Source organism: Micromys minutus (assembly GCF_963924665.1).
Source record: "Micromys minutus genome assembly, chromosome: 1".
NCBI lineage: Eukaryota > Metazoa > Chordata > Mammalia > Rodentia > Muridae > Micromys > Micromys minutus.
In genome coordinates this window covers 244,973,813-245,001,785 of record NC_137969.1, presented here as the reverse complement: position 1 = coordinate 245,001,785, position 27,973 = coordinate 244,973,813, and the positions used below count along the sequence as shown (strand labels likewise).

Below are 27,973 nucleotides of genomic sequence, written 5' to 3'. Positions count from 1 at the left end.
CAGAGATTTCAGAGCTACAAAGCAGCCAAACATTGTTTCATATTTTCCTATGTTTGGGTCCATCTCCCATCCCTGACCTTGCTTGTTGTAAGCAAACTCTGAACGTTGAAAAGACTTAGCTCTAGAAATTCTAAGGTTATGTTTTTCATACTTGGCTTCAGCTAACCAGAGAGAGTGATTCCTTGAGGCTCTCGTCCTGTCCTTAACCATCACTTCTGCAACTGTTTGGACATACAGACAATATAAACATGGTGTCTTATGAACAATATAAACATTGTGTCTTCCAATGGGGTAGTTTTGTAGCAGATCATTAACAGCGAAGTTACAAACCTGACAGGGCAGGGCATCCTAAGGTCTGAAATGTGTAGCTGTGACTACATCCCCACTGTGTCTCTGAGTTAGCACCTGTTTCTGGGTGGTTTTCCACCTCCTCTATCTTCCAAACCAAATCGTCTTGGAGCCAGCATGAGATGACATAGAGAGGATTAATTTTCAGAGGGCCACCTGTTTTTTGCTCCCTGTTAATGATCCTTTTGTGTGGAATGATATTCTTCAAGTATGTGATCTATATGTGACATTTTATTTTTAATATTTCATTGCTCAGTTTCTGAATGTGTCAATAAAAAGGACAACAGTATTCTCTTGCTTTTTTCTTTGTTCCACTCTTCCTATTGTTTTCTATAACTGCAGTGGTCGAAACCCCCTTCAGGTTGATGCCTTGTCTCCTCCAAGTTTCTAGTGTTCCCAGCATAGTCATGGCAACACAGTCTGCTTTCTCCAGGCCCAGAGGTGACAAGTGCCCCTGGCTCTGCTTTGCACTCATCTAGGACACCTTGCGTTCACTGACTGACTCACTTCTGAGGCTGCCCGTGTAAAAGAATGACGAACAGCACACAGAAGTCCTTTTGACTAAAGTGTGCAAGAGACAAGAGACATGATGCATCCCTGCAGCTGGTAGCCGAGTCTGTGGAGCTGCTCAAATAATGGCTAGACCCTGTCATGCAGGGACAGATGCCCAGCAGCCTGGCCTATGACCAGACAAAGACCATGGTGGCCCTTCCTTCCAGCTCATGAAAGAATTGACAATGGCTGCCAAGGCAGGAGAGACCTGTGTGGAAAAGAGAGAGAGAGGATGCCAGCATCATGGTGGCTATGGCGGTTTCCTGGGCAACTGTTCGTTCGGCTTTAGTCGTCTTCTCTGCACATGGGCAAGTTGACGAAAGTAAAGACATTAAACTCTATCATTATGGAGAAGCACAGGAAGATGGCATACAGGACCAACACGTAGATGCCCAGCTTCCTGTCCAGGCGCCATTTGTTGAGGTGGATGCCAAGAACCTGGTAGGAGATAGGGAGAGAGCTAGGCTTGGTGGGGCTGAGAGCCAAAGGGTGTTTTTACCAAACAGTAATGGTGTGGACTGTACAGCTATCTACAAAATGGAGACAAGAGTCTGGTCCAATTAAGACTAGACTCTAAGGCTTGTCCCATGACATGGTTGAATCCACAACAGCTAATCTTGTACACCGGCCCTCCTTCAGACACAGGTTATTTTCTCAGGGTGCAACACATTCTTACTATGGCCTTTCTCCAAGGAAAACAGATCTTCCCTTTGCCTCGGGACTTGGCATCATAATCTTCTCTCTCCAGCAGATTTCCCAGGCTCGTTTGAGCCATTCTGGGTAAACTTCTGCTTGGGACCTCACTTTGTTTTGCATATATTGGGAGAACAAGCTCTCCCACCCCCACTGCCCTAGCTCTTATCCCTGAGTCAAAGCTTCCCTGGGCTGGACCACAGCTACCTCCACAGAGCTGAGAGCTCTATAAAGGCAGAACAAACTGGCCTCAAACCCCAATTCTGCTTAACGTGTGAGCCTTGAGTTCTTCTGTAAAACGGGACTAATAGTACCTTCCTCATCAGGGGTGGTGAGGATTAAATAAAATATTATAGTTATAAAATGCACATCACAGTTCTGTGCATGAGAGCAGGGAGGACCTCACTGCCATTACACATTGTCCTGGGTACTGTCATGTCCCCCGTTTGTCAGTTCAGTGGGTGTGGAGAATTTCTCTCTCCCTGGACTAGTCAGAAAGGATTGAAAAGTAACCATATGACATGACAACCCTAGTGATATCTTTGTGTGTGTGTGTGTATGTGTGTGTGTATGCGCACATGTGTGGGTGGATGTGTAGATGTATATGGGTGTGTAGAGGCCAAAGGGAAATCGTGGGTGTCATTCCTCAAATGTTATTCATCTTCCTTTTGAGACAGTCTCTCGTTGAGCCTGGAACATTCTAGTTTGGCTAGGTTGGATGGCCAGCCCCTAAGGACTCACCGTCTCTACTTTCCCTAAGATGGAATTAAAGTGTGTGTCACTATGACCCCTTCTTTTGATTGCATGGGTCCTGGGACTTGAACTCGGGTCCTTGGTCATGCCTTAAGTGATCAAGGCCATTTCCCAGGTCCTCTGGTGATGTCTTACTTGCTTAGGATGAAGTACCATAGTAGCTGCAGTTGCTCTTGGCAAAAAAGAAAATATATGCTTGGGGGTATCTTTAAGCACATACATGTCTTTGCCTTGCCCCTCACCCTGGAGGGCAAGTGACAGGGAGATGTGTCCAGCCAGGTTGAGCTGGGTGAAATGAAGTGTGCATGGTGTCCCCGTTTGGATATGGTAAGAACTCACGGTGAGAGCGACAGAGCCCAGCAGCAGCACCACGGAATAGACCAGACCCCGGCTATTGATCTTCACCTGGGAAATGAAACAGACGGGCCACACATCTCTGAATCGCTCGGCCAGTCTGTCCTCAAAGCCCCTTCAGAGCATTCATTCTCTCCTTTGGGAAGCACAGGGCTCCTGCTGATGCATGCAGGATGGTCAGAGCCTCAGGACAAACAGGGAGCCAAGTCTGCACTTGGTTCATCAGGAAGTGGCCTGGATGGGGACAGGTGCTGGTGGGCTTATGCAAGAGGAAGAGACACCGAGGAGCGTGTAGTAAGAATGAGTTTCTTCCTGTAGACTAGGCTGTTGTACAAGCCATCAAAGAACTCGGGAGCAAAGGACAAAGTGTATCACATCTCCTCGACGCTGGAACTAAGAGACCATCCCTCCCTCTGAAACAGACCTATGCCCTTCTTCAGGAAACGGTGTGACTTACTGTAGATCCATAATTAATAACCATGGTCTGCAGGCCCCACGGGATGCCAAGCCCCACCAGGATGTCAAACACATTGCTTCCGATGGTGTTAGAGACGGCCATGTCTCCAAGCCCTGGGGAACAAACAGCACATTCCTTCCATCAGGAGTGGGTCTTGGGGAAACCCTCATTTTCTCCCTGAACCCCTCTATCAGGATTGTTCAAGAGAAGGGGAGTCCTTCGTGGGCTCTATGCTTGTAAAATTTCTGCGGGGTCTAGGATATCCTCTTCTGGTGAGACCTAAAGGTTCCTTTTGTGGGCGGGGTCTGTAAGTGGATGTCTCTGACCCCACACCAGCACGTCAGATGTGGCCTTATTTAGAGGTAATGGGTTAAGATGAAGGCATTAGGTTGAGCTCTGGTCTTAGAGTCCTAGGAAAAGGAGAAATCCAGATATCAGCAGTACACAGAAGGAAACCACTCAAGCAGAGTTGGGTGAGGAAAAGGATTCTCCCTCACAGCTGCCGGAAGGTGCCAGCCCTGCCCAGCCCTTCATTTTCCAGCCTTCAGGAGGGTGAGATATAAATACTGTTTAAGTCCCCCTGCCAACATTGGCTATAGAACCCTGCTTGTCCCTGTTCCTAAATAAGACCCTTCATTGAACCCACTGGGACCACCCAAACCTTAAGGTAACTAGTATCTCCTCCCGCCCCAGGGCCTGTACAGCTAGGATGCAGGAGGGAGTGGTGGGTGGGTTTCATGATGCAGCTTTCATGAGGTCGTCATCCATGGTAGAATGGGACTCATAACGATGAAGAGAGGTTTGGGGGTTACCCATGTTCCTGTAAGTGGCCCCTCCCTCACCTACACCCTGTAAGTAACGCCAATAAACTCTCTGGTTCCCCAAGCTATATTCGGATGGGATAATTTCTTTGGTCTGTTACCAGTGGCCTGTGAGGGGTGGATAAATATTTGCTCATGTTTCTCCAGGAACAGCGATACACCAAGAGCAAGTGATCTCTCCATAATGACAAATTCTGATTTGTCATTATGCCTCGGTCCGCTTCTGAGCAGGACTTGACAACTGTCAATCATAAGAGCCAGCGGAGACAAGGAGCTTTCCGGGGGATGTTGGGGACTGAGGCTCAATCCATACCTTGCCTTGCCACAATTAAGCTGGCCATGCAGTCTGGAACACTTGTGCCTGCCGCCAGGAAGGTGATGCCCATGATGACATCAGGGATCCCAAGTGTGTATCCGATAATAGTCACCTGAAGAAGAGGCCAGAGTCAAGGATCAGCCTGGAATGGAACAGCCCTGGAAACTCACTACCCTGTGTGCTTTTAAATTAACTGTACTATTGTTATAATTAGGAGAAACATCTGGAATCCAGTTTATTTCCGAAGACTTTTATTTTTTTGGAGGTGGGTCCCATATAGACCAGACTAGCCTTGAACTTGCTATGTAGCCAAGGGTGACCTTGAACTCTGAGTCTTTCTGCCTCCATCCATCTCCTAAATGATGGGTTGGCAGGCATGCAGCACCACACCTGGTTATGTGGTGCTCGGGACTGAAGCCAGGCCTTTATGCGTGCCTGCTGAGCCACAGCCTCAGTCCCTTAAGAAAAACTAAATTTTTTGAGACAGGGTTTTACTATGTAGTCTTGGCTAGCCAGGAACTTTGTAGACGAGGTTAGCCTCGAACTCACAGAGACACGCCTCTCTCTTCTTCCCTGGTTCTGGGATTAAAGGTGTGTGTAACCCATCCTCAGGTTATATATAAGGAAATATTTTTTATAGGTTTTCAGTTCTACCACCACACAGTATCTGCTTATTGCTTTAACACTTTCTTTAAAATTGTTGTTCATTCTATTTATTTATTTATTTATTATTTATTTATTTAATTCTATTTGTTTTGCCTGCATGTATGTCTGTGAACCACATTCAGGGAGTACCCAAGGAGGCTCAGAAGCATCAGATCCCCTGGAAGTGGAGTTACAGATGTTCATGAGCTGCCATGTGGGTGCTGGGAACTGAACCTGGGTCCTCAGGGAGAGCAGCCAGTGTTCTCATCCACTGAGATCTCTCTCTAGCCCTGCATTAACCTTTTAAAAAAAAAAAAAGAATTAAATGAAAAGAACAGTTAACTACCAATTTCTGAGGGCCATCGACAACTGCTAGGAACACATTACATCTGCAGGTGGGTCCCCACCTTGAGAACACAGACAATCCTTGGAGGGCTAATTAGAACCACATCACCAAGTGTTACCCCACAGTCCCAACGTGAGGCCTGATAACTGGCGTTAGTGCCCTGAAGCTGGGAACCACATCTGAAAACGTCTGTGCATCCTCGATCTTGTTTTGGGGGTGTGTATTATGAAAAGGGGGAGGAGCAGATTATATTATCAGTATCTGTTTTGTAACAGTTTCATGTGATAATATACCATGACTACCTCGCCACCCACAGCTCTCATCTAAGCATGCTTTAAACTAATGCTTAGATTTCACCTTACTGTCTGTGCCTTCTAACGAATCCCCCACTAACAGATATTTTGATGGCTTCTTGTTGGATCTCTATCAAGGACTTTATGTATACCAGACACTCTACAAAAGTAACTTACTTTCATAATCTTACCCACTCTATTATATAATTTACTGCCCACTAGTGAGGAGGACACCATCATTGTCATATGAGAACCAGAGAGCTTAAGTACAGGTTCCCATGGACTCCAGCTCCATCGATGTGTCTGTATGTCAGACTTTGAACTGACATCTTTTTACCTCCTTTGGAGAAATTCCAAGGCCCAGATATGCTGCATCAAGGGCTTCTCAAGATCTTGAATGCAGTCACACAGTTGATAGTGGATGCTGTTTGAGACAATGATGCTTGAGAGTTGGCTGGAGCCCTTGGCTGCACCATTTGGGTAGACAGATAGAAAGGCCTGGAGGCATTTGGGCCACCCTAGTTTATCCTTTAGCTGCAGCTAGCCTCTTTTTAGAGATAGGCAAAAGTGGTGACCCTCAGAACTGGTCATATCTCAACTGTGATGACTAGCTTTGTCAGCTTGACCCAATGTCTCCATAAGGTCCAGCTATAGGGCATTTTCTTAATTAGTGATTGATAGGAAAGGGCCTAGTTCATTGTGGCTGGTGCCATCCGTGGGCTGGTGGTCCTGGGTTCTAAAAGAAAGCAGGCTGAGCAAGTTATAAGGAGCAAGCCAGCAAGCAACACTCCTCTATGGCCTCTGCATCAGCTCCTGCCTCTAGGTTCCTGCCCAGTTTGAGTTCCTGTCCTGACTTCCTTCAATGATGAACAGTGATGTGGAAGTGTAAGCCAGGGTTACACCATTTCTTTCCCAAGTTCCTTTGGTCATAGTTTTTCATTATTAGCAACAAAAGAAAGAAAAAACCTAAGGCAACCTTACAGTCACCCAGAAAGATAGCATCAACAAGGGGATTGTCTAGATGAGACTGGCTTTGGGCATGTGTGTAGAGGATTGCTCAATTATGTTAAATGATGAGGGAGGACCCAGCCCACTATGGGCAGCACCATCCCCTAGGTTTGGGTCCTGAACTATAGAAGAGTAAAGAAAGTGAGCTGAGTACTAAGGATTTATGTATTTACTTCTCTATATTCTTGAGTGTGGATGTGATGTGGTCTTAAGTTTCTTTAGGTTGCTTTCTAGTATATATATATCACAACAACAGAAATGAAACTAGAACCAGTTAACGGTTCCAGTCCCAGCCAATGCTGTATGACTCTGGACAATCAGGCTTGCTTCCCCAAGGCTCAGCTCTCTCATGGGCTCAGCGGCAAGGATGAAACAAGGAAGTGTAACATGAGTATCTGGCCAGTACCACGTGCTTGTGGTGCAATGTTTCCTCTTGTTTTAATCATTCGTTTGCCTTCTACGGGAACAAGAAAACAAGAGCACTCAGATTTCAGGGTTCTGAGACCTCCAGACTAAAGGTGCTTCCTGAGTGCCAGGCTCAGCCAGTATGTGTGCATTATAGAGCCTGGGGGAAGGATTTCAGATGAGTTTGATCTTAGTGCCCACAACGAGGATGGGTCCAACACACTGCCAGATACACCTGCTCTTGAGTGGGGACAAATATGTCTCACTTTATCAGACAATACACACTGCTAACATGCCCTAGCCTTGGAAGGGGAGTGACACAGGGACGGGAACAACTGATCTATCATCACTAAGTACACATAAGCCAATAGCGTGATGATGAGTTTTGATGAATCTAGGTGATGTTAGACATCTTAAGAGTAGTAACTGAGCTACCATGGAGTTCGTAGAACCGGCTCTCCCTTTAAAACTGCTGAGGCATATGGTTAGGAGGTAGTAGGGTAAAGGAACAGATAATCTGCACAATTTGTGGGTATGCCCACACACCCCAGAGTCAGGGGACAGGGATGTCACATGGGCCTTTTTCTACTCTGTACTCAAACCCTGTGCTCCAAGCCTCCAAATGCAGACTTTGAACAAGAAACAGAGCTATGTTCTGAGCTTTTCTTTGTCCTCCAGTATCTCTAATTGTGCTGTTGAAAGTCCATTGCAAGGTTCTGATTGACACTGAAATTTGCAGATGGTTCTTCCTAGTGCCTTGAAGGTAAACAGCCTTAAAGGTGATGGGTGGAGATAGGCTTCACTTCTCCCCGGAGCCTCATTAGGACATAATGGGAATGAGCATGGACCACCAGAGCAGGCACACCTTAGAGATGAGGGTGAGCTCAGAGACATGGTCTTCTTTACCCACTCCTACCCTCAGGGTGGTTCTATCTCCCTAAACCAAGGCCACCAACATTCAAAGGCATCCCATAGGACAGACTGGCCAGGCAGGTGTCTCTCATGTTCCCAGTCTAACCTGGGCTAGGATTCTGGTCTTTTAACCAAGAGCAGGATGTGTGAATGAAGATCCTGGAGGTGGGAGTGTTCCATCTCATTGTCACCTGGAGCTCGCTGAACAGTACCGACTTCATTTTCCGTAACGGGAGAAGACGCTCACCAATTCGTTAATCCCTATCCCTACTCAGATGTCGAAATGTACTCAATTCTTTTTTTAACTTGTCATGTTTTGGGAGCATGGTTTAGTAAGAAACATCACCGGTCCCTTTAAGACATAAAGATGGCTGCCTCTCATTCTACACAGGGAAATGAGATATGGGATTCGGTTCTTTCAAGGCACAACTTGTCATCCTCTTTGAGAGGTGTCTTTTTCTAGGGATCTGGGTAGAAACTATTTTAAGCTCTTTTCCCATATCAACACAGAAAAACAAGCCCCTTCCCTCCCCCCACAAAAAAAAAACTTACAAAAAACATTCCTTGTTCTATTCAGGATCCTAACAACTACACTCTCAACACACAGGGCTGGGGAGAAGGGAAATGAGGCGGTGGCAGAGTGGGGAGCAGGGTCCCTAACATCGGGCAAACACCCCAACTTCACAAAGGGGGCTCACCTTGGCTCCAGAAGTTGGGTCAGTGAGTTGCCTGTTCAGTTTTAATGGTCTTAAGAGGTAGGGTTGGGCTTTAAATTTGTTCTCTTGAATATGTGGCTCAGTGACTGAGCACTTGTCACATACACAAGGCCCTGTGTGACTCCCCACAGCCTATCCTTGCTGCTAACCTGCATCTGTCCTCTTCAGTGGCTCTCAACCTGTGTGCTGTGACCCTTCTGGGGTCAAATGACCCATTCACAGGGGTTGTGTATCAGGTATCCTGTATATTAGATATTTACACTGAAATTCATAACAATAACAACATTACAGTTATGGAGTAGTAACAAAAATAATTTTATGGTTGGGGGTTACTATGACATGAAGAACTGTATTAAAGGGCTGCAGCATTAGGAAGGTTGAGATCCACTGCTCTAGGGTGAAGGGTAAGAGGCCCTTGTGCCCACAGAGAACTTCTCCTGGCCCCACTGCCTCACCAGCCAAGCCCTGCTCACCTTCCCTCCTGCTGGCCTCTGTTAGGAGGAAATGATTTAATGAAGTGTAAGCACCTAACAGATGACCTACCCAATGAATGGGAGATCCAGACATGGCCTCTCTTGTTTCTCCTAGGCCTCCGGCTGGAAACCTACACTAGTTTTCAACTCTACCCAGCTATTCATACAGCCATCATGCCTCAGTTTCTCTACCACTAAAATGGGGACTCTAAAAGTTATTTATTCCATAGGTCTAAGGCTAAAAATGGTCTTCTATAAAATTGTTCTGTGTGCTTGGCACACAGAAAGGGGCAGCTTTTTCACAAAGTTCTGGCTACCTCTCACTGATATGTCCTTCCTTTACATCCTTCTGGGGAGTCTAGAAATAAGGGGACCAATTCTTTGTCCATCTCCCCCCCCCCACTCAGGGCAACCTCTTACATGTCTCCTCTCTCAATGCCTGTTCCCACCCTAGAGGAAACAGAACATATGGTGTCTACCCTTTGGCACTCAGTAGAGGACTTTAGCCCTCTGAATACTGCTCTATACTGAGAAAGAAGCTGAGGTCAGCAAGGCCGGTGACTTGCCCACAGGTGGGACTTCAGCTTGGAAGACACAGGGCTGGGGCTGCTGTCACTCACCAGCCACACCATGAGGTAGGAGAACACGGCGATCCACAGAGTGGCGGTGATGAAGGTGACCATGAAGAACTTCTCCCAGCGGGGCTTGCTGCAGTTGGGGATGGTGACGCACAGGAGGAAGATGAGGGGCCAAGTGAACACCCACTTAGCCTTGTCACCTTTTGCCTCTGCGAGGGGGGATGGGGTAGGGAGTGGGAGAGAAAGAAAGACATTGGGTTACATGGCTGCTAGTCCACCCTGCTCTACTGTTTCAAGTTAACTTTGATGCGACTCCAAGTAGTTAAGGCCACAGAGTTGTCCTCATCAAGTCCCTTGGAAGTAGCAGGAGGACTCAAAACTTGTTGGCTGGCTACTTTAGTCCTTTGTAATCCTTAAAATGACCAGACAAGGAAGGTGAACCAACAGCAGGGATGGCAGCAGTCCAGGGCAGCCAGGAGGGGGAGGGAAGGGGATATTGGCTCTGGAATCAGGCAGCCTGGATCAATTCTATCATGTCTGCTTGTTCCTCTGAGAACAAAGGTCATGCTACGACAAGGGCAATGTAATAATGAACCCAGGGAGGGTGGCAGGCAAGGTGCCGAGCGCTTTGCACCTTGCTACTGTTTATGAGAGCGTTTTCTTCATCTTGGCTGTTGCAGGAACGGTGTGACATGGAGTGTGGGAAGCACCAGGTGTGTGGCCCAGCACAACGGAGGGGGGAGCAGAAGCTGGAAGACACCCCGAGAGCTCACGTTTAAGACCCCAAAGCTGAGGGGATGTTCTGGTGTGTCCTTATGAGGACGAGTGCTGGGGCTGGCAAGATGGTTCTGTGGGTAAAAGTCCTAGTGTTTCACTGTATAACTGAGCTGTCCTCTAGAGGCCGGAGAGGTAGCTCAATGGTTAAGAGCACTGGCTGCTTTTCCAGCACCACCATGGCAGCTCACGACTGTCTGTAACACCTTCTCCAGTGGCTCCAACACCCTCAGATAGACATACATGCAGGCACAACACTAATATACATAAAAATAATTTTTAAAATGTCCTCTAACCACCATATAACACATGCACACCTGCTTTCATGTATACACACACACACACACACACACAGAGCAAAATAAAATCTCTTATACACACACACATTTCTGCATGTGCTTATTTTGTATGGGCGGATGGATGGGGGTGTGCATCATGATGCAGGCTTGTGGAAACTGGTTCTCTCCTTTTCCCACGTGGGTCTGGGTGATTGAACTCAGGTCATCAGGCTTGACAGCAAGGGCCATTGTCTTCTGAGCCATCTCGCTGGCCCTCAAATATTTCAGAAATGAAGTATACATGTTCTCCCGAAGAACACACAGATGGTTCTCCAGGACAGACTGAGTGTGAGGCTGTAAAACAAGACCTGCTGGGTTTAGAAGGGCTGACATCAGTCAGAGTGTGCTTGCCAACCTCAAAGGAATGGAATTAGAACTTAATACTGGGAGGAAAGCTGGAAGGTTTACAAATATGTAGACGTCACATAGCGTAGTCCTAAGTAACTGACAGGTCAGGAAAGACATCTCAGGGGAAATTAGGGAACACTGGAGGAAACAGAAAACAAAACACAAAAGGTGAAAACTCATGGCTCTGAAGGAAACTCCTCACTGTTAATGTCCAACAGTGGGAACCAATGAAAACCCAGGACCTCATGGTCCTCCCAAGACAAGACAAAAAAAAAAAAAAAAAAAAGTGAGGATTAAGTTCAAGAATGTGGAAGGAAGAGGTGGGCTATGGAGGTTCCCTGGACATGAGTTAGACAGACTAGCAGAACTGAAGATCCTGTCTCAAAAAGAAGCCAGATAGTCCCTGAGAAAAGATGCGACAAATCGACCTCTGGCCTTCTCTCTCTCTCTCTCTCTCTCTCTTTCACACACACACACACACACACACACACACACACGTAATATTCTTTAGTCATTAAGAAAATACAATTAAAACTATTTCACACCCATAACTATATGACTATAGCAAGAAGACATAATGCGCTAGGCAAAGATGTGGAAAATACAAACCCGCACATACTGGTTGTGTGAATGCAAAATGTCTAGACTCCTTAGAAAGTCTGACAGGTCCTGCAAAGTTTGGCAGAGCTGCCTTGTGACTCAGGATTGGACTCCTCCATACACACCCAAGAGAGATGAAGACAAATGTTGTCACAGAGACTCAAATGATCATTCACCCAAGATGGAGACAACTCAACTCAAACATCAGGAACGAAAGCACAATCCCATGAGGTATGTAAGCCCAGAAGGACTGAGACACGGAGGCCTGCCTCAGCAGGAAGGAGCGCTGGAAAGAGTCTGACAAAGAGGAAAGCTGGACAGAAAAGCCACATCATGTTAGGCTCCATCCAGAGGAAACATCTGGAACAGGATAGTCCAGATACAGAAAGGAGACCAGTGGTTACCAGGATAGAAGGAGATGGAACTATCGAGTCTTTACTTGTGGGTATTTGTGGTGATTTCTTATAATAATAATATTTTGGAATTATATATTGATGAGGGTCACACTGTTCTGTGAATACAGAAGGAAAATGTATCATAAAGAGTCCATTTTATGACATATGAATTATTTTTTTTTAACTGAGCAAATTGGAGTTTGTCAGTTTCAGAGCTGTGGTTGTGCACTTTTTACTTTCTAAATAATTATAATCAAAGTATGTTTACTTATAAAACAATAACAAACCCACCCAAGCTACTTACAAGGAGCAAAGAGAATGTGGTTAGCTGGAGGTCAGCAAGTCAACTAACTGGTCATCCCTCCAGATGCTGCTATTGGAGAAACATTTGTCCCCTAACTCTAAAGACACCTCTCCACAGTGTGTATACTCAGCATAGACAACAGAATGATTTCTGTCCCATGGTTTGTCCCATATTCCAGGCTCTCCTCTTGCCAACTACATCACGACCCATCCCGACTGCTGAGGAAGGCTGAGGCATTCTATGACCCCATGCAAGAAGGATTCACTTTGGGGAATTGTGACCCCGGCCCCCTCAATACCCAGGAACCTCTCTGCAGATACGCAGAAACTGCAGAAGGGCACATTTCTTGCTTCACAAACACAAGACTGTACCAGGCATTTGTCCTTTCGCTGATAAGGGCTTTGCATATTGTTTTGACATCTGTCTTCATCTTGGTCCCACCCAGGCAATTAGCATCACCACCCACCACTGGTTTCCTAGGAAACAATCCTCTAGTGGACCGTCTCTACTGCTCTGTTTTTTTTTTTTTTTTTGTTTTTTGTTTTTTTTTTAAACAGTTGGGTGTCATATACGGGTGGATTAGACAATCATTTAGTGGATGAAAATTAGTATTTTCTTTAAAAGAAATGAAAATAGTGGGTGACACACAGTGAAAGCTGTATTTCATGAAACCAGTGTGTGTGTGTGTGTGTGTATGTGTGTGTGTGTGTGTGTGCGTGCACATGAGTGTGGAGCCCAGGGGTTGACCTTGAGTGTCATTCCTCAGGATTCACCTACCTGGTTTCTCACTGGAAACTGGGTACCATTTCCTCTGGGCTGGTTAGCCTTTGAGCTGGTCTCCACTAGCTTTTCAGTGAGGATTACAGGCACACACAGCCAATAACTCATTTTTTAAAGGCTTTGAGGCCATCCCAAGGAACACTCAACACTGATGGTTCAGTGGTAGGATTCTTGCCTCCCAAGTGACCACTACCTCCATTCTCCTGGTGCCAGCCCTTTCCTTCCCATGCATCATCAGGGCAAAACACCATCACAGTCTGATGGGCGCATCAACTCCAAGGAGAAGAAGATGGGGCCTGATATTATTTCTTTCCCTTGGTCTCTGTCTGATTTCTCTCTTAAAGGGGAACATATCACAAGTTAATTATGTGATAAAAAGTATTTAAAATGAACTGTGACAGAACAGATGGCCACCATGCCGGAGGGAAAAGAACAGATGTAGTAGTTGATGAAACCTCACACTAATTTGGATGGTTAACTAATTAGATGCTTCAATTAAGGGAGTGGCTAACTGGTGGTCCTGGGGGTGGACTGCACCTTGGGCTGGTGAAGAGAATTTCTTGGGCCTGGGAGCTAAATGTCCCCATGTCTGACACAGTGTCACTATTTCTCAAACTCAGAGCCCCTTGGAAGGATCTGACCACCCAAAAGGACTGGTGCTTTGGAAGGTCTGGATGCAGGGTCTGAGCATTTTTATTTTTTAAAAAAATTTGGCCTCTACTAAGTAGTCCAGGTTGGCCCCCAACTCCTGGCTCCTCCCACCTCAGCCTGCAGTAGTTGGAGCCACAGATAGTTGGAGAGATGGCTCAGTGGTTAAGAGCACTGGCTGCTCTTCCAGGGAACCCGGGCTTGTTTCTCAGTATCTTCATGGTGGCTCACAACTGCCTGAAACTCCAGTTCCAGAGGATCTGATACCATCTTCTGGCCTTTCTAAGCACTAGACATGCAAGTGGTACAGACATACATGCAGGCAAAACATAGATACATATGAAGAGGAGGAAGAGGAAAATGATGGTATATTTCTAAGTAGTTCCTGGTGGTTGCTTAGCCTGGATCATAGTTTGAGAGCTAGACTGTAAGTTAACTCCATTTGCAAACACTTGAAGGTGTAATTACCACATCAAAAAGTCACCCACTTGAAGTGTTTGGTTAGATGGGTTTTAGTACTTATAAAGCCTTATCTCCAGTACAATAACTGGATTCTAGATGGTTTTCATCATCCCCAAGAGAAACTCCTATCTATTAACAGTTTTCTCTACCTCCTCTAAACTCTGGGAACTCGTTTTCAACCTCCAGGTTTAATTATTCTGCAACATCTCATCTAAGCGAAACAGAGATGGGTTTTTGTGTGCCCGGCTTCTTTCACTTAGCACAGTGTTCATGTGACACATGCTAATACTTTATTCTTTTTTTCAGAGATGAGTACTATTCAACAATATGATTATGTCTTTTTTCAGGATTAGGGTTGTATCTGCCAGGCTCTGTTACTGAGCTGCATCCCCCATCCTGTGTGCCCATCCTGTATAGACCATAATATATTTATCAATCTTTCACTTAAGGGATATTCATATTATTCCTACTTCAGGGTTACGGTGAATAATGTGGTTTGAATTCAAGTGTTAGTGTGTTTCCATCACACACACACACACACACACACACACACACACACACACACACGAATTGTAGGGTCTATAGTAACCCTATTTAACTCTTTGAGAAACTGCAGGTCTGCTGTCTAAAGCAGCAACAACATTTACTCTCTTCTTCCAGCAATGTGCAGAATACTTTTCCTCCACCTCTTGGATCACATTGCTATTATATTTCTTCATTCACTTTAAGGGTATAAAGTGGCATATCACTGTTCTTTGTTCTTAATGCATGGTCTTGCCATGTAGTCCAGGCTAGCTTTGAACTTGCAACTCTCCTATCTCAGTTTCCCGAGTGCTAGGATCACAGGCATGAGCCACTACATCTGGCCTCACTGCACTTTGAATTAACATTTTCCTAGTGGCTAAGATGCTGAGCATTGTTTAAGGCGAATCAGTCACGTGTGCATCTCAGGAGAGACGTCCAAGCACTTTGTCTGTTTTCAGCCTTTCACTCACATGCAATGCCAGTGGTAGGTTCTCATGGCTGCTTAACAGTTTTGAGAAGTTATGCTAAAAAAAAAAAAAAACAATAATTAAAAAGGATGTTGTCTTTTGATTAAATAACATTGTCTAATATTGCCCTGGGCCATATGTGTGTGTGTGTGGTATCTGTGTGTGCATGTGTGTGGTATTTGTTGTGATACCAGGGTACTCTTATTTGGGGTTGGTCTCAGAGACTCCTGGGCTAGACTCTCTGAGCAAGCCTCATCCTCATCCGTGGGACAGTCCTGCCCATGCTCCACCCACCCCCTTAAGGATTCCCCAGGCTGACTTAGGAAAGCTGGCTGTTCAAATGCAGGCCCTGCCCCTGAGGACCCAGGATGGGTTAAGTAGTGGATGCCCTTTCAGCAGAGAGCCTAGGGCTGACCAGCCACAGATATAGCACCCGTTCTCCCTTCTGATTGCCATTATCAATGTCACTGCAGTCATCAGAGGAGCACAGCCAGAAGCAAATGCTGACCAGCAGGAAGACCTGGGTACCAGTCCCAAGTGTGGCTCCTCTTCACCTATGTGGGGCTTCCCCAATCTCAAACTCCTTATTAGGGAATCAGGAGTCTACCAGCCCTCCCAGCAGGGCAACCACAGAGTCCAAGTATAAACTTGAAATGCTGAGTGGACACTAAAGACCACTAGGGCCAAGAAAAGCCCCTGCAGTGTAGCTAGAGCCTCCCCTCCCCCACCTCACTAAGCTCTGTGGGCTACCTAGGCTCCTCTTGCCTCAGAGTAAAGGCATTTCATTGCTTCTCCAACTTCACTGTGACAAAACCCTCAGACACTGGGGTACCGAAGTGACCCTTAGCATCTCCCATGGCAACCTCCCCCAACCCCCATCCCATATCTGCAAAGGTTGCAAAGAAAACAAAAGGTGGCCTCCTCCTCCTCCTTGGTCTGGCTTCCCATCAGGTTCCTCAATCTGAAAAGCAGAAGTGAGAAGAGGTACCCCCCACCCCGTTCTGTGGCTTCGGGTTTGTGAGCCCAGAATAGGCCATAGGGGTGTTGAATTTGTCATAGCACTGGGCACAGCCTGGCAACACAAACTGGACCAAGGGAGCTGTGTGGCTTCTGTTGCCAGCCCCAGGCATCCTGGGAAAGGCTCTGGGACACATTGTCCTGGGTTAGAGTCCAGAGCGTCCCAGCCAGAGCTACTCTGATTTGGTTGGCAGTTGGGATGGATCTTGGGATTTCCTAGAAATCCAACATGATGTCTGGGTGGGCCTGGTGGAGATCTCCCCTTGAGTAAGACTCAGTTTCCCATTTGGAATATAGGGGATCTAGTCTAAAACTTCCCAGTGATACTTCCTATTCAGAAACTACTTGTGGCTCCTTACACAGAACCAGAAAACTACTGCTTTCAATGAGGGAAACCACTGAGCCTCCTCTAATAGAGCATGAGACTCTCTAGTTCTTCGAACAACCATTTACGGGGCTGAGGAAATGGCTCAGTGGTAGAGCACTAGCCTAGCATGCATAAAGGTCCAAGTTTGATCCCTGGCACTGCAAACTAATAATAATAAATAACTGATGCTGATTAATTAATTGTATTGCAACTACTTATAGCCAAGAAGTAGTAACAACCCAAATATCAGTATAAGTGTGGTATGTTCACTAAAAGGGAAAAGTACAGTACCTGTTACAATGAAGACAAGCCTTGAAAATCCTATGCTAAGTAGAAGCAGCTTAGAACAAGAGACAGAATGGCACATGATGTATAAAATATGCAGCTTAGATCTCTCTACAGGGACAATGGGCAGGTTGGCTGTTGCCAGCAGCTTGGGAGGGGAAGGGGAGAAACAGCTGCTTAGACTGTTTCTTTAGGAGAATGACAACTACTCAAATGACCGTGGGGCCCCACTTGGCGAACCATGAAAAGGTGTGAAGTATATCCCAAGGAAACTGCTGTATTCAAGAATGAATGCACTTGGCCAGGATCTGTTCTTATTGGTCTGTGAGCTGAGCCTCAGGAGTGACTGACAGGGGAGGGTACAGAGTAACAGTCAGGGACGAGCATTTGAGATCCTCACCCTAAACTGCTGCAGTAACCTCAGGCTGCACACTGAGTGTGAGGTGTCTCTGGGGGCTCCTGTGGCCAAGGCAAGAGCGAGATCACTGGTGACAGAAAGTTCTGCGAGTCTCTGGGGTCTGGGCAGTGTGAGCAAATGGATGGAGCTGTGAGCCCCATCCCAGGAACTGCAGGTAAGTTATCCCACCCAAGAGGGAGCAGTCCCAGGAGGTTTGTAGAGATGATTTCATCGGTACCAGATTACTGGGGACAGAAGTCAAAGGCCTTTCTCTTTCCAACCAGCACACAATCAGAAGCCTTAATGAACCGAGGAAGGTGAGGTGTAAGGGTAGAAGCCCCAAGAGAATTTGTCATATACTGAACTGTGTCCTTTGCTTCTTCAATTGAGAGCTGAGGCCCTAACCCCAAGGTGACTGCATCTGGAGATAGAATTTAGGAGGCCATTCAGATTCCATGAGCTTTTGAGAGTTCAGGGACAGGCGCCTGATTTAGTTGGTAAAGTACTTGCCTTGTAAGTATGAAGGCTTGAATTCAATCCCCAGACTCTCCATTAAAATAAATAAAGAAAGAAAGGATGAATGAATGAATGAATGAATGAAAGCCAGGTGTTTTTAATTGTAGCACTAAAGATGTAGAATCCTAGGGCTCATGGGCAAGCCAGTCCAGCTGACAACCCCAGATCAGTGACACACACACACACACACACACACACACACACACACACACACACACACACACACACGAGTGTTAGAAGAGAGATTCTGAATGTTTTCTCTTTCCAGGTTCACACACTGAATAGAGGCAGCTGAGCAGGCCATGAGAACCAGAAGGACATCTCCCAGCAGAGCCTAGCCATGATACCGTTCTGGCGGCAGTCTTTAGGCCTCCAGAACTGTGGGAGGAGAGATTCCTGATGCTTACAGGGCCCAGTCTTAGGGTGCCTGGTTACAACAGTCTAATGCAGAGAGCTAGATGAGTTATTTCATGTGGCACCTGGCATGTGTTTTAGCAGATGTTGGCTGACCTGATGGTGGGACAGGAAGGTATCATCCTGGTAGGTACACTATGGAGTGGGAGAGAAAAAGATTTATTTGCAGGGTCAGGGTCAGGGAGGCTCCCATGGACAAGCAGGGCATCCCAGATCATAACTCAGGGACAAACAACTCATATCTAGCTCTTCCCCTGGCTGGGGCTCAGGGCCACTGGCCCACTGTTTAGGGTAGAGACAGGACTATAAACTCTGGTTCCCATGAGAGACAAAGATTTTCCTCCCTGGGATCGCCTCTGGGGATCAAGGTAGGAAGAGAAATGAAACAACACAGAGGCAGCAGCATGGGATATGGGTGACACTGATCCCTTGAGACCTTGAGATGGCCACATTGCTTGCCAGCTGACCCCAGGGACAGCATTTTCCCTTTCCAAAGGTGCCCATCCTGGTATTCCTAAGGGGCCCTGGTGGAGAACACACCAGCCTAGTGTACCCTTAGAGGCAGCTCAGAGCTACCACAGGCCCTAGGCCTGAGCTGAGCTGAAAGAAGACCAAGAAACCCAGAACTGAGGTCATGGGCGTGTGGGTTTTACTGTCTTCCTCTGCCTGTGAACTTCAACTTCCACCTCCCCTGGCCCAGGTCACCGTCCTCACCTAAGGGGACAGCCACCACCCTGTACTGTTCCCAAGGCTATTCTGTTCCCAGAGAGGAGGAAGAGAGACTATAGTTTCCATGGGCAACCCTGTAAACACCTCTGATACACAACGGAAGCTTTCCCTGGATGTGGGAAGCAGGCTGGTTCCTGAGCAGGGAATTGGGGGGAAACCCGAGGAAGCTGTTGCTCTTGGCTAGGTCAAGGCCACACCCAAGGACATCCTGGAGCCAAGAAAGAAAGTGGGCCAACTACAGAGAAAAGGTTAAGAGCTCCCCAAAGGGCTCATGGAGAGTTTGCAAGGCAGTCAGTCACCCAGCAGGCAGCTGGGGCTCCCTTGGTCTAGTTCCATCCTATGAAGTGACTTCACCCAGGGACCCCACAGCATCACTGAAGTGCTCCAGATCTGAATGTAGGGAAGAGGGGCAGGTCCTAGGGGTTCCACTGCTGCCACATTTGAGGCTTGGAGGAAACAGAAACAAGTCATCCTTCCAAGGGACTGCCTCACTTTACAGAGCAATAGCTGACCCTCATGTATCTCTCCCATAGGTTTCTGGATATTTCAGGACCAGTCTACCAATGAAGAGGCCAGAGGGGAGTTGTAGATGTATGTATAGAGCTGCCCACACCCACCTGTCAGAGCACAGATCAACCAAGGGACAGTCACCACAGGTTCCAGACTACCTTGCTTGCTGTGGTCCAGCTCCAACATCCCCTGCCCCCACATTGGTTCTTTGATTACCATAGCCCCTGACTTAACCTCAAAGACACAAGAGAGGAATGGGGCTAGCGGTGAGATGACATAGGGCTGTAAAGATGGTACCCATGTCCCTGTCTCTTATAAACCTAGCGCCGATCTCGGTCTATCTGTCCCAGAAGTATGTGCTGCTTTCTTAGGACCCTGTTCTAGGGAAGTCCTCCTCATCAGCCTGTCCTAAGAAGAATCAGTATGAGGACCTTGGATCTGGAGAAGACCACACATCTCTTGGCTTTCAGGGTCCCAGATAATTCAGGAACAACTCCTACCAAATTAGTGTGGCCTTTACCCTGACCAGCCAACTGGGCTGAGCATATACAGTGTGTGGTCCCATGGAGATGCAGGGACGCTCACTGGGGAGACAGACACCGTTTCCTCTGGGCCATCTGGATGGCAGAGAGGGGCTTGAAAGGCTGAACCTCAGAGCTAATCTTCCCAGAGATCTCAGTAAGAAAGTAGCTATCACTTGTGTGTGTGTGTGGGGGTGTCTATCTATCTTTGGTAGAAAAAAGAAAAGACGCTTGATCAGGGTTAGCAATTCCTAATCCAGACAAATCACTGTTGGTGCCACAGATGTTTTCAGCTGCTTGGGTTGACCTACTCTGTAAGGTGCCTGGGAGCCACAGAGGCTGGGCTCCAGAGAAGCGTGAACACATGTGTCCTCCAGGCCCTGCTTGGGGCTTGGAGCCAGTCCCAAGTTTGAGGACAAGCCCTGGAGCTGCATTAAGGCACATACCATAGAGGCTTTCTAATCCAGAAATTCTAGAGAATCTATGGCCTCATGAGAGTCTGCATCTCCAGACACAGCTGTGCAAGGGGCCCAGACTCACAGTCCCAGGACAGCTACATAGATGGGGACAAAGCGGGGTGGGTGTTTAGCAAGATGCTAAGTACAGAATGTTTATTAGAAAAATACGGACATCTGGACTGGACAGTTCTAGAATTCTGCTGCCTCTTAGGAGGGTGGGCAGGAGGATGGAATGCCTAGGAATGGAGTCCAGTGCTTAAGACTCTGGGTCACACCAAGGACACCAGAGAGTTCAAGGAAGGCTGAGGACAGAGAATGCACACAGAGTGGGTTTCTGGAGCCTCTCACGGACAAGCTCTTGGGTTCATTCATTCTGCAGCTTTCCAAGAATGCAAATATAGTGTTGGGATAGAGACGGAAGTCAATAGACAAAGATGCCCACCCCCAGGGAACTGAGAGTTTAGTGGTGAGAGACACTCAAGATATGTAAGTGCTTTATATATACTTATTTGTAATAAATATATATAATAAGGTGACATGGAAGCCCACACTGATACCATGACATTGGAGCAGAGGCAAGGGAGGGAGTCCAACTGAAGCAAGTGCATTCCGGTGAAGGGCAGTGTGAAGGTACCAGGGTCAGGGTGTTTGTGGGGTGTTTGGGGGACGGCATCAGGGAGCCGGAGTGACTTGAGCAGCGGTTATAAGAGAAAGAAGAACAGACACATTCAGTATGGCCTAGCGCTCAGGTGACCTTGGCCTGCAGGAAAGACTCCAAGTGAGACCAGTGGCAGCCTGAGGTCCGATCTGGCTTATTTACGGAAGAAACTACACCCCGTTGTCGTCAGGTGAACTGTATAAGGAGCAGTTACCACCTTAGAAGATCCTATCTGAAAGTAAAGTCACGCATATGCAAATGGGTCCTGCACATGAAATAGAGTGTAAGCGTGTCCACAGAGAACTGCAGAGATGGCTCAGCAGGTAAGGGTGCTCTTGCCATGCAAGCAGGAAGACCTAAGTTCGAATCTCCAGTGTCTACGTGAAAAGCCAGATACAGTTGTATGAGGTTGCAGTAACAGAAACTTGCTGGCCACCAGCTTAGTTCCAGGTTCAGTGACAGACCCTGTTTCAAAGGAACAAGGTGGAGAGTCATAGTGTGGGACACTGGATGCCATCTACCTGTGACCTCTGCATCAGTGCAATGGAACACCTCCCTGCTCATGGATTTATACCTCTGCCAGTAATGGCCATAAAATCCTTATTACCGTTTGCTGCTTTTTGTTGTGAGATTAACCAGGGGCCCATAGTATTCCTGTATGTTCACAAATGTTACTGGTGCTTTCTGTGGGCCAAATTGCCTCTCTTTGTCCAACCATATTTAGTGGTGTCTGCATCTACCCAGCTCTTGTCTGTACCTTAGGGCACCTTGGTGACCCAAGGACAGCCCTCTGCACCAGTCCTCCACCACTCCAGGGTCAGAGTCTTTATCTTGAAGACCTAGGCATGGTCACAATGTCACCCCCAGAAGCCTGGCTAGAGGACCGTCATCCCCAGACTCACCAGGCATTGAGAAGGGTGACAGGAAGACTGTCTCTACTGACTCTGGCTCTGGGGGTGGCGGCTGTGGTGGTGGCTGCTGCTCCTGGCCCTGCTGCGGGTCTTCGGGGTTCTCCACAGGAACATTCCCGTTCTCCATGTTCTCATGTCTCCCATTTTGCAGTGGCTTGCTATTAACACCGTTGGCCGAGTTGATCAACCTCTGTCGCTGTGGGGACAGGATGCGAGACACAGCTGAGTGACACAGAACCATGCGGTGCCTTCTTTCTTACCATCTGCCATCTTAAGCACAGATGACTCCCACCCTTGCCAACACTTGCTGTAGCCAGTCCTTCCCACTTTAACCACTCTGGGGGTGTGCCAGTATGGAATCTAGTTTCAGTCAGCGTTTCGCCAACAAACACTGCTGCCAAGCATCTTTCCATTAGGTTGTTTGTCAATGGTTTGTCTCTCCGTACCCTACTCTATGCCCTCTGAATGCATTCGCCAAAGCCAGCATCTTCCATCAAAGCCACGTTCTTTCCTCCCACCTTTGCTGTGGCTAATGACAAAGGCAACCTTGATGCCACCCCAGCCTGGCTGGTCTCACTTGCTTGGTCTGGGCTTCATTGCACACGGGCTCAAACAGATGCTTATTGTATGAGATCAGTAGGGATGAGGGTGTAGCTGAGTCGGGAGTACCAGCCAGCACACATTAAGTCCTGGGTTGATCCCTACACTGAATAAACCAGGTTTGGTGGCAAATGCCTTTAGCCCCAGCACTTGGAGAGGGAGGAAGGAGGGCAGTTGGATCTTAAATTTAAGGATTGTGCTTGGCTACATAGTAACTTTGAGGTCACTCTGGGCTATAAGAAACACCATGTCAAAAAGCAAAAAAGAAAAGAAAGGAAGGAAGGAAGAAGAAAAGGAAAGAAATGACTAAATAACAGGCTTCACATCCGTTCTCTATGACTGTCTCCGCTCAGCTCTCTTCGCTTTGCCCCTACTCGTGGTTTATGCATCAGCCCCTGTTTCACGGGCATTCCACAGTAACATTCAAATTTTCCTACCATTTCAAGAGACTCAGAAAAGGAGCTGTGGCCCTCAGTAAACTTCTATAATGTGGTCACATCGGGGAGTCATTACTCCTCACAATGGAAGCCCACCCTCACTCTTAAGAACGGTCTTCACATAGTTGTGAGACCAAGACTCTGAAACCAGAAAAAGCATGCTGTGTGTGTGTGTGTGTGTGTGTGTGTGTGTGTTAGGGTGAGGGGTACTTCTCAACCCCCCCCCCCAGTCTTCAATATTTACTTAGTCCACCAGAAAGAGCAAAGGGGCCTTTGTTTGACATTTGGACCTAGACATACAGAATGTGGTTAGTTAGCATGTTTTAAATAAAGAGCCATCTATGACGTCATAAACAAATTGCAAACAAACAGAAAACAACCATAAAAAGTCCTATCTGTGCAGAGACAGAATTGCGTAGGCCATTACCTCAGAGCAGGCTGTACTGTAACTGGGGAGGACTGCAGTTCTGGCTGTATAGAATCAACAGAGGATTATACCTTATCCTACACGCATGTAAGTAAGTTCACATAAGTAAAATAAAATAAATCGTCGAAATGACTACAGAGATGAGACTACAGCACTGTATATTGTGCACGCAAGGGTGAGTGAATATGTATTTACATGGGCACATTCACGTGTACACGCAGATGAAGGTGTGTGTATGCAGCACAAATGTGAAGGTATGCAAGCAACGGGTGACCATCCATGTGGAAGACACGGTTAACATCAGGAGCTGTCTGCCATTTGCACGAAACGGAACCTCAGCGCTGGGATTGCAAGTATATGCCAGCAGGCTTTTAAAATGTGGGGTCTGAGGATTGAACTCAGGTCCTTGTGTTTGTAAGACAGGCACTTTACCAACCAAGCAATTTCCTCAGAGTATCTCAATAAACACATTTGAAACTGAGTATTTTGTGGGTTTGGTTCTCTACTGTTCCCAGCCAATGATGGCTGTTCCTAAAATTACTGGTTAGGCTAGAAACAATCCTCCAATGCATGTGGGTGGATCATCCTGTCCAGGAACATTAGATGGAGGAACCGAAGCCAAGGAGATTGAGAGATTTAGTGACGGGTGTGAGATTTGAACTCAGTTCCTTTCTCCTGAGCCCAGTCTCTGTGGCTCCCAGCCTGCCTTACAGAGCAGAGCAACCCTGGGAGCCCATATTCACCAGCTTATCAAAACCTGGTACTCAGAACTAGTGGAGCGCACACAACTGTAAGCCCAGCCCCAAGTTGAGGCAGGAAGATCCAGAGTAGCCTGGATCACACTGTGTGTGAAGACAAGACCAGCTTAAATCGCTCAAGCAAATAAACAACCTCAAATCCTTTGGTGGTAAGAGACACTAACTATAAAGTGTAGCAGAACCTTCCTCTAAGGAATAAAGATTTCAGGGGACCAATCACTGGGCGAGGAGTAGGTGGGACTTCCGGTCGGGGGGGGGTGGGTAGGGTGGTGGGGGAAAGGGGAAGGGAGGAGGCAGGAAAAGGGGACTTGCTTTTGGGCCAGGAGAGCTTGGAGGAAAAATGTAGCTAACAAGAGTCTCCCCCTACCTGCTTCCACCTGGTTTAGATGGCAGATCTGCCAGGATTCGCTCCTGGAGGAGTTTAACTTAGAATGGCTTACAAAATTAGGATGCTAGTTACTGAATCCTATGATTGTGTTACCCGTTGATTCTAAACTAAGTTTGTGTGGTGTTTTCCTTCATGTGGCGACTCAGCTGGGTTCCAGAGAGAAAGGTATGGTGGCAAAGTGTGGGTTTGCAAGAATTGCAAATCAGCTGTGTGAATTTGGATGCGCGAGGCTGGCATGGCAGCGACTCGCCATGAGAGATTTCATCGCTCTGGGTCAGAGCGCCTGATGAAATGAGAACAGGTCAGGACCGCCAGGGCGTGGGATGGTGTTGTTGTTGTTGTTGTTGTTGTTATTTTATGCTACAATAAAGCCATTGCTCCCAATCTTTCAGAGTTATTTACTAGCCCCTCCCCCCAGCACCCTGTGGGTATTATTCTGATGCTTGTGATAAAATGGGCAGGATTCCATTAAAGTTTCCTGAAATAAATGTCACTAATATGGACCAGGAAGATTTCAAACCCAGAAGGCATTTCCCTGCTTAATGTACTTTCCACACAGATGACATACTTCGCAGTAAATCAAAGCATCAAGTGTTCCAGAGACAACCTTTAATCTCTGGGGAATAATGCTTTTGCAGACATCCTTGTGCTGGCTACTAAGTTCCTCCATCTCAGTCCTCTGGCCACTGCTTGCTTCTGAGAATGAGGCCTGAAGTCCTAGAATGCACTTAGAAAGCCAGGCCAGGGAACGGGCTAAGCTGCTAAGCCTCACACCATATTAGCATTGCAGTCTGGCTGAGTGATAGCCAAGTAAGGCTACTTTTTCAAATGAGAAGACACCCAGAACAGCAACTGATGAGGAAAATCCTCGGGAGCTATCTCTGCTCACCAGCGTGGAGGTTTGAAGGTGAATTTGGCTCCACACCCTCGCCTGTTTGAATGCTTGGTCCCATCAGTGGAACTGTTTGGGAAGAATTAAGAGGTGTGGCCTTGTTAGAGGAGACATATCACTGTGGGTGGGCTTTGACCCCAAGAATGTAGAAGTCTTAAAGGAAAGTGCTGGGTAGAGGAACCTTGAGCTGTGTCTCCCCTAAGCTATCCAGTCGCCGTTGTTTTAGGACAGAGTCTGCTTCCAGGAGCTTCTGCCACACAGCTGCTCCCTCTGTGCTATGACCATGTCCCATATCAAAAAATATAAAAACTACTTTAAAAGTTTTAAAAACTGTTTCAAAAGCCCACTCCAGGCTGTCTGTTTCTCGGTCTCTGTTTTTCTGTCTCTGCCGTCCTCCCTCCCCCTCTCTGCAACTGTGGGTCAGATGTAAGCTTTCAGCTACTTCTCCTGCCTGCCTGCTGCCATGCTCCCCGCCAGAATAATGGACTGACCCTCTGAAACTGGAAGTAAGCAAGTCCCTGATTAAATGTTTCCTTTTATAAATTGCCTTGGTCACGGAGAACAGCAATAGAACACTAAGACAACTGGCTATTCTTCAAAGGTCACAGTCCACAGAGAACAGAAATGTGTTCGTGTCTGGTTCTCTCTCTAACACTGTGAAGAAAAACCTTTCTCTCTGATTAGCTCAACTCTAGCTAATGAAAAATACTGAACCACTTCAGGGGTGGGGTTCCTCTACTTTCTGCTTAACTTCCATGACAGACCTCTGCAGGCCCCTGGCCGCCCTTCCTCCCATAACTGCAATTCCAGAAAGAGTCCTAAGGGCATAGGGCTCATGGGAGAGCCAGGCCCGCTCCAAGCCCCTCACGTTCTGTTTAGCCAGTCTCTTAGTCAGGGTTTCTATTCCTGCACAAACATCATGACCAAGAAGCAAGTTGGGGAGGAAAGGGTTTGTTCAGTCTACACTTGCACATTGCTGTTCATCACCAAAGGAAGTCAGGACTGGAACTCAAGCAGGTCAGGAAGCAGGAGCTGATGCAGAGGCCATAGAGGGATGTTACTTACTAGCTTGCTTCCCCTGGCTTGCTCAGCCTGCTTTCTTATAGAACCCAGGTCTACCAGCCCAGGGTTGATACTGCCCACAATGGGCTGGGCCCTCCCCTCTTGATCACTACTTGAGAAAATGCCTTACAGCTGGATCTCATGGAGGCATTTCCTCAAGGGAGGCTCCTAATAAGTCCAGCTTGAGTAAAGTCAACACACAAAACTGGCCAGTACAGCCACTGTGCCCAACCTTTTAACACTGCAACATGGTGGGTGTTGTCATCTATAAAGTTCATGCCTAAGAATCATAAGATTGAATTACAAAAAAAAATTTGCAAAAAAATTTTAAGCAAGGTTAAAATTTTGTGTTGGATTGTCTCCATAGCTGCTCTCTACCACATGCAATCTGCAGGCTACAGGTTATACCCATGTGCTGGGTTAACTTACTTCATTAATTATGATCCTGCTGGCCATCCGTAGCCGGGTCCTGGGCCCAAACTTGTTGGTGATCATGATGCGCAGGCCAGCCTCAGGAAAGGTGAACTTGGGAGGGCTGGAGCTGAGAATCTCATCCACCATCACCACGGGGGTCTTGCCGTAGGGAGGCTTCTCCTTCACTATAGAGCATACCCCGTGATCAGTGTTGGCCCCTTGGAGGACACTGCCCTAGTGATAGTGACTGACTTCCTGTCGTGGCCAACTTCTTAGGCCTATGTGCTTGGTTGGTAACAGTTTCCCTGCGGTCAGAGACCTGGTTTCAGCTTCTCCCTTTAAAGCGTGCTTTGCTTCTGGACTATCCATGACTGCGAGTTAGACGGAGCTAGCACATACCCTGCTGCAATGTGCTCGCTACACCTGGCCTCTCCATGGTTACTGCCTGGCTTTCAGATCTCTCTTCCAGGGTTCAGTCTTGGCTGCCTGCAGGGGTCTTTCAGTGTCTTGTCTAGGACTCTGGGACAGCGTACCTGTGCCATACACAGATACTTGCACCCGCCACTCACAACTGGACAGGTTCGCCTGACAGGTGGAGATTGCACCACCACCACCACCACCACCCTGATTTTCAGAGACTCAGATAAAGCTTTCTAAGTCAGTAAGGGTCTTTAGGAGTGGGAAACGCTGACACAGAGGCCAGTGCCATTGTAACCTTTCCCAGAACCCTTTGCTCTGCCTTGAAGTGAGCCATCCTCATTGCTGTGGGGTAGCTGCTTCTGGCAAGTGGGGTGGTCAAGGATTTGGCCCCAGGCCCTATATTAGACATCAGGGATACAGCCTGTTCATCTGAGGACATGCTGCCATTGAGGCTCCGTGTTTTTGATGAACCCTGATACCC

General features: G+C 47.2%; 1 protein-coding gene across 2 annotated transcripts in view; it reads right to left on the bottom strand.

The window, feature by feature from the left end:
* Positions 1 to 1,185: 1,185 nt before the first annotated feature.
* SLC24A4 (solute carrier family 24 member 4) overlaps positions 1,186 to 27,973 on the bottom strand; it is a gene marked incomplete at both ends in the record, with an annotated part of 127,549 nt that continues 100,761 nt past the window's right edge. For both annotated transcript variants that reach the window (XM_080940825.1, XM_080940826.1), the window contains 7 exons: positions 1,186 to 1,338; positions 2,686 to 2,751; positions 3,158 to 3,270; positions 4,292 to 4,406; positions 9,713 to 9,879; positions 22,086 to 22,290; positions 27,088 to 27,257. In XM_080940825.1, coding sequence (XP_080796951.1) covers positions 1,186 to 1,338; positions 2,686 to 2,751; positions 3,158 to 3,270; positions 4,292 to 4,406; positions 9,713 to 9,879; positions 22,086 to 22,290; positions 27,088 to 27,257 — 989 coding nt within the window. The remainder of the gene's footprint in view (positions 1,339 to 2,685; positions 2,752 to 3,157; positions 3,271 to 4,291; positions 4,407 to 9,712; positions 9,880 to 22,085; positions 22,291 to 27,087; positions 27,258 to 27,973) is intronic.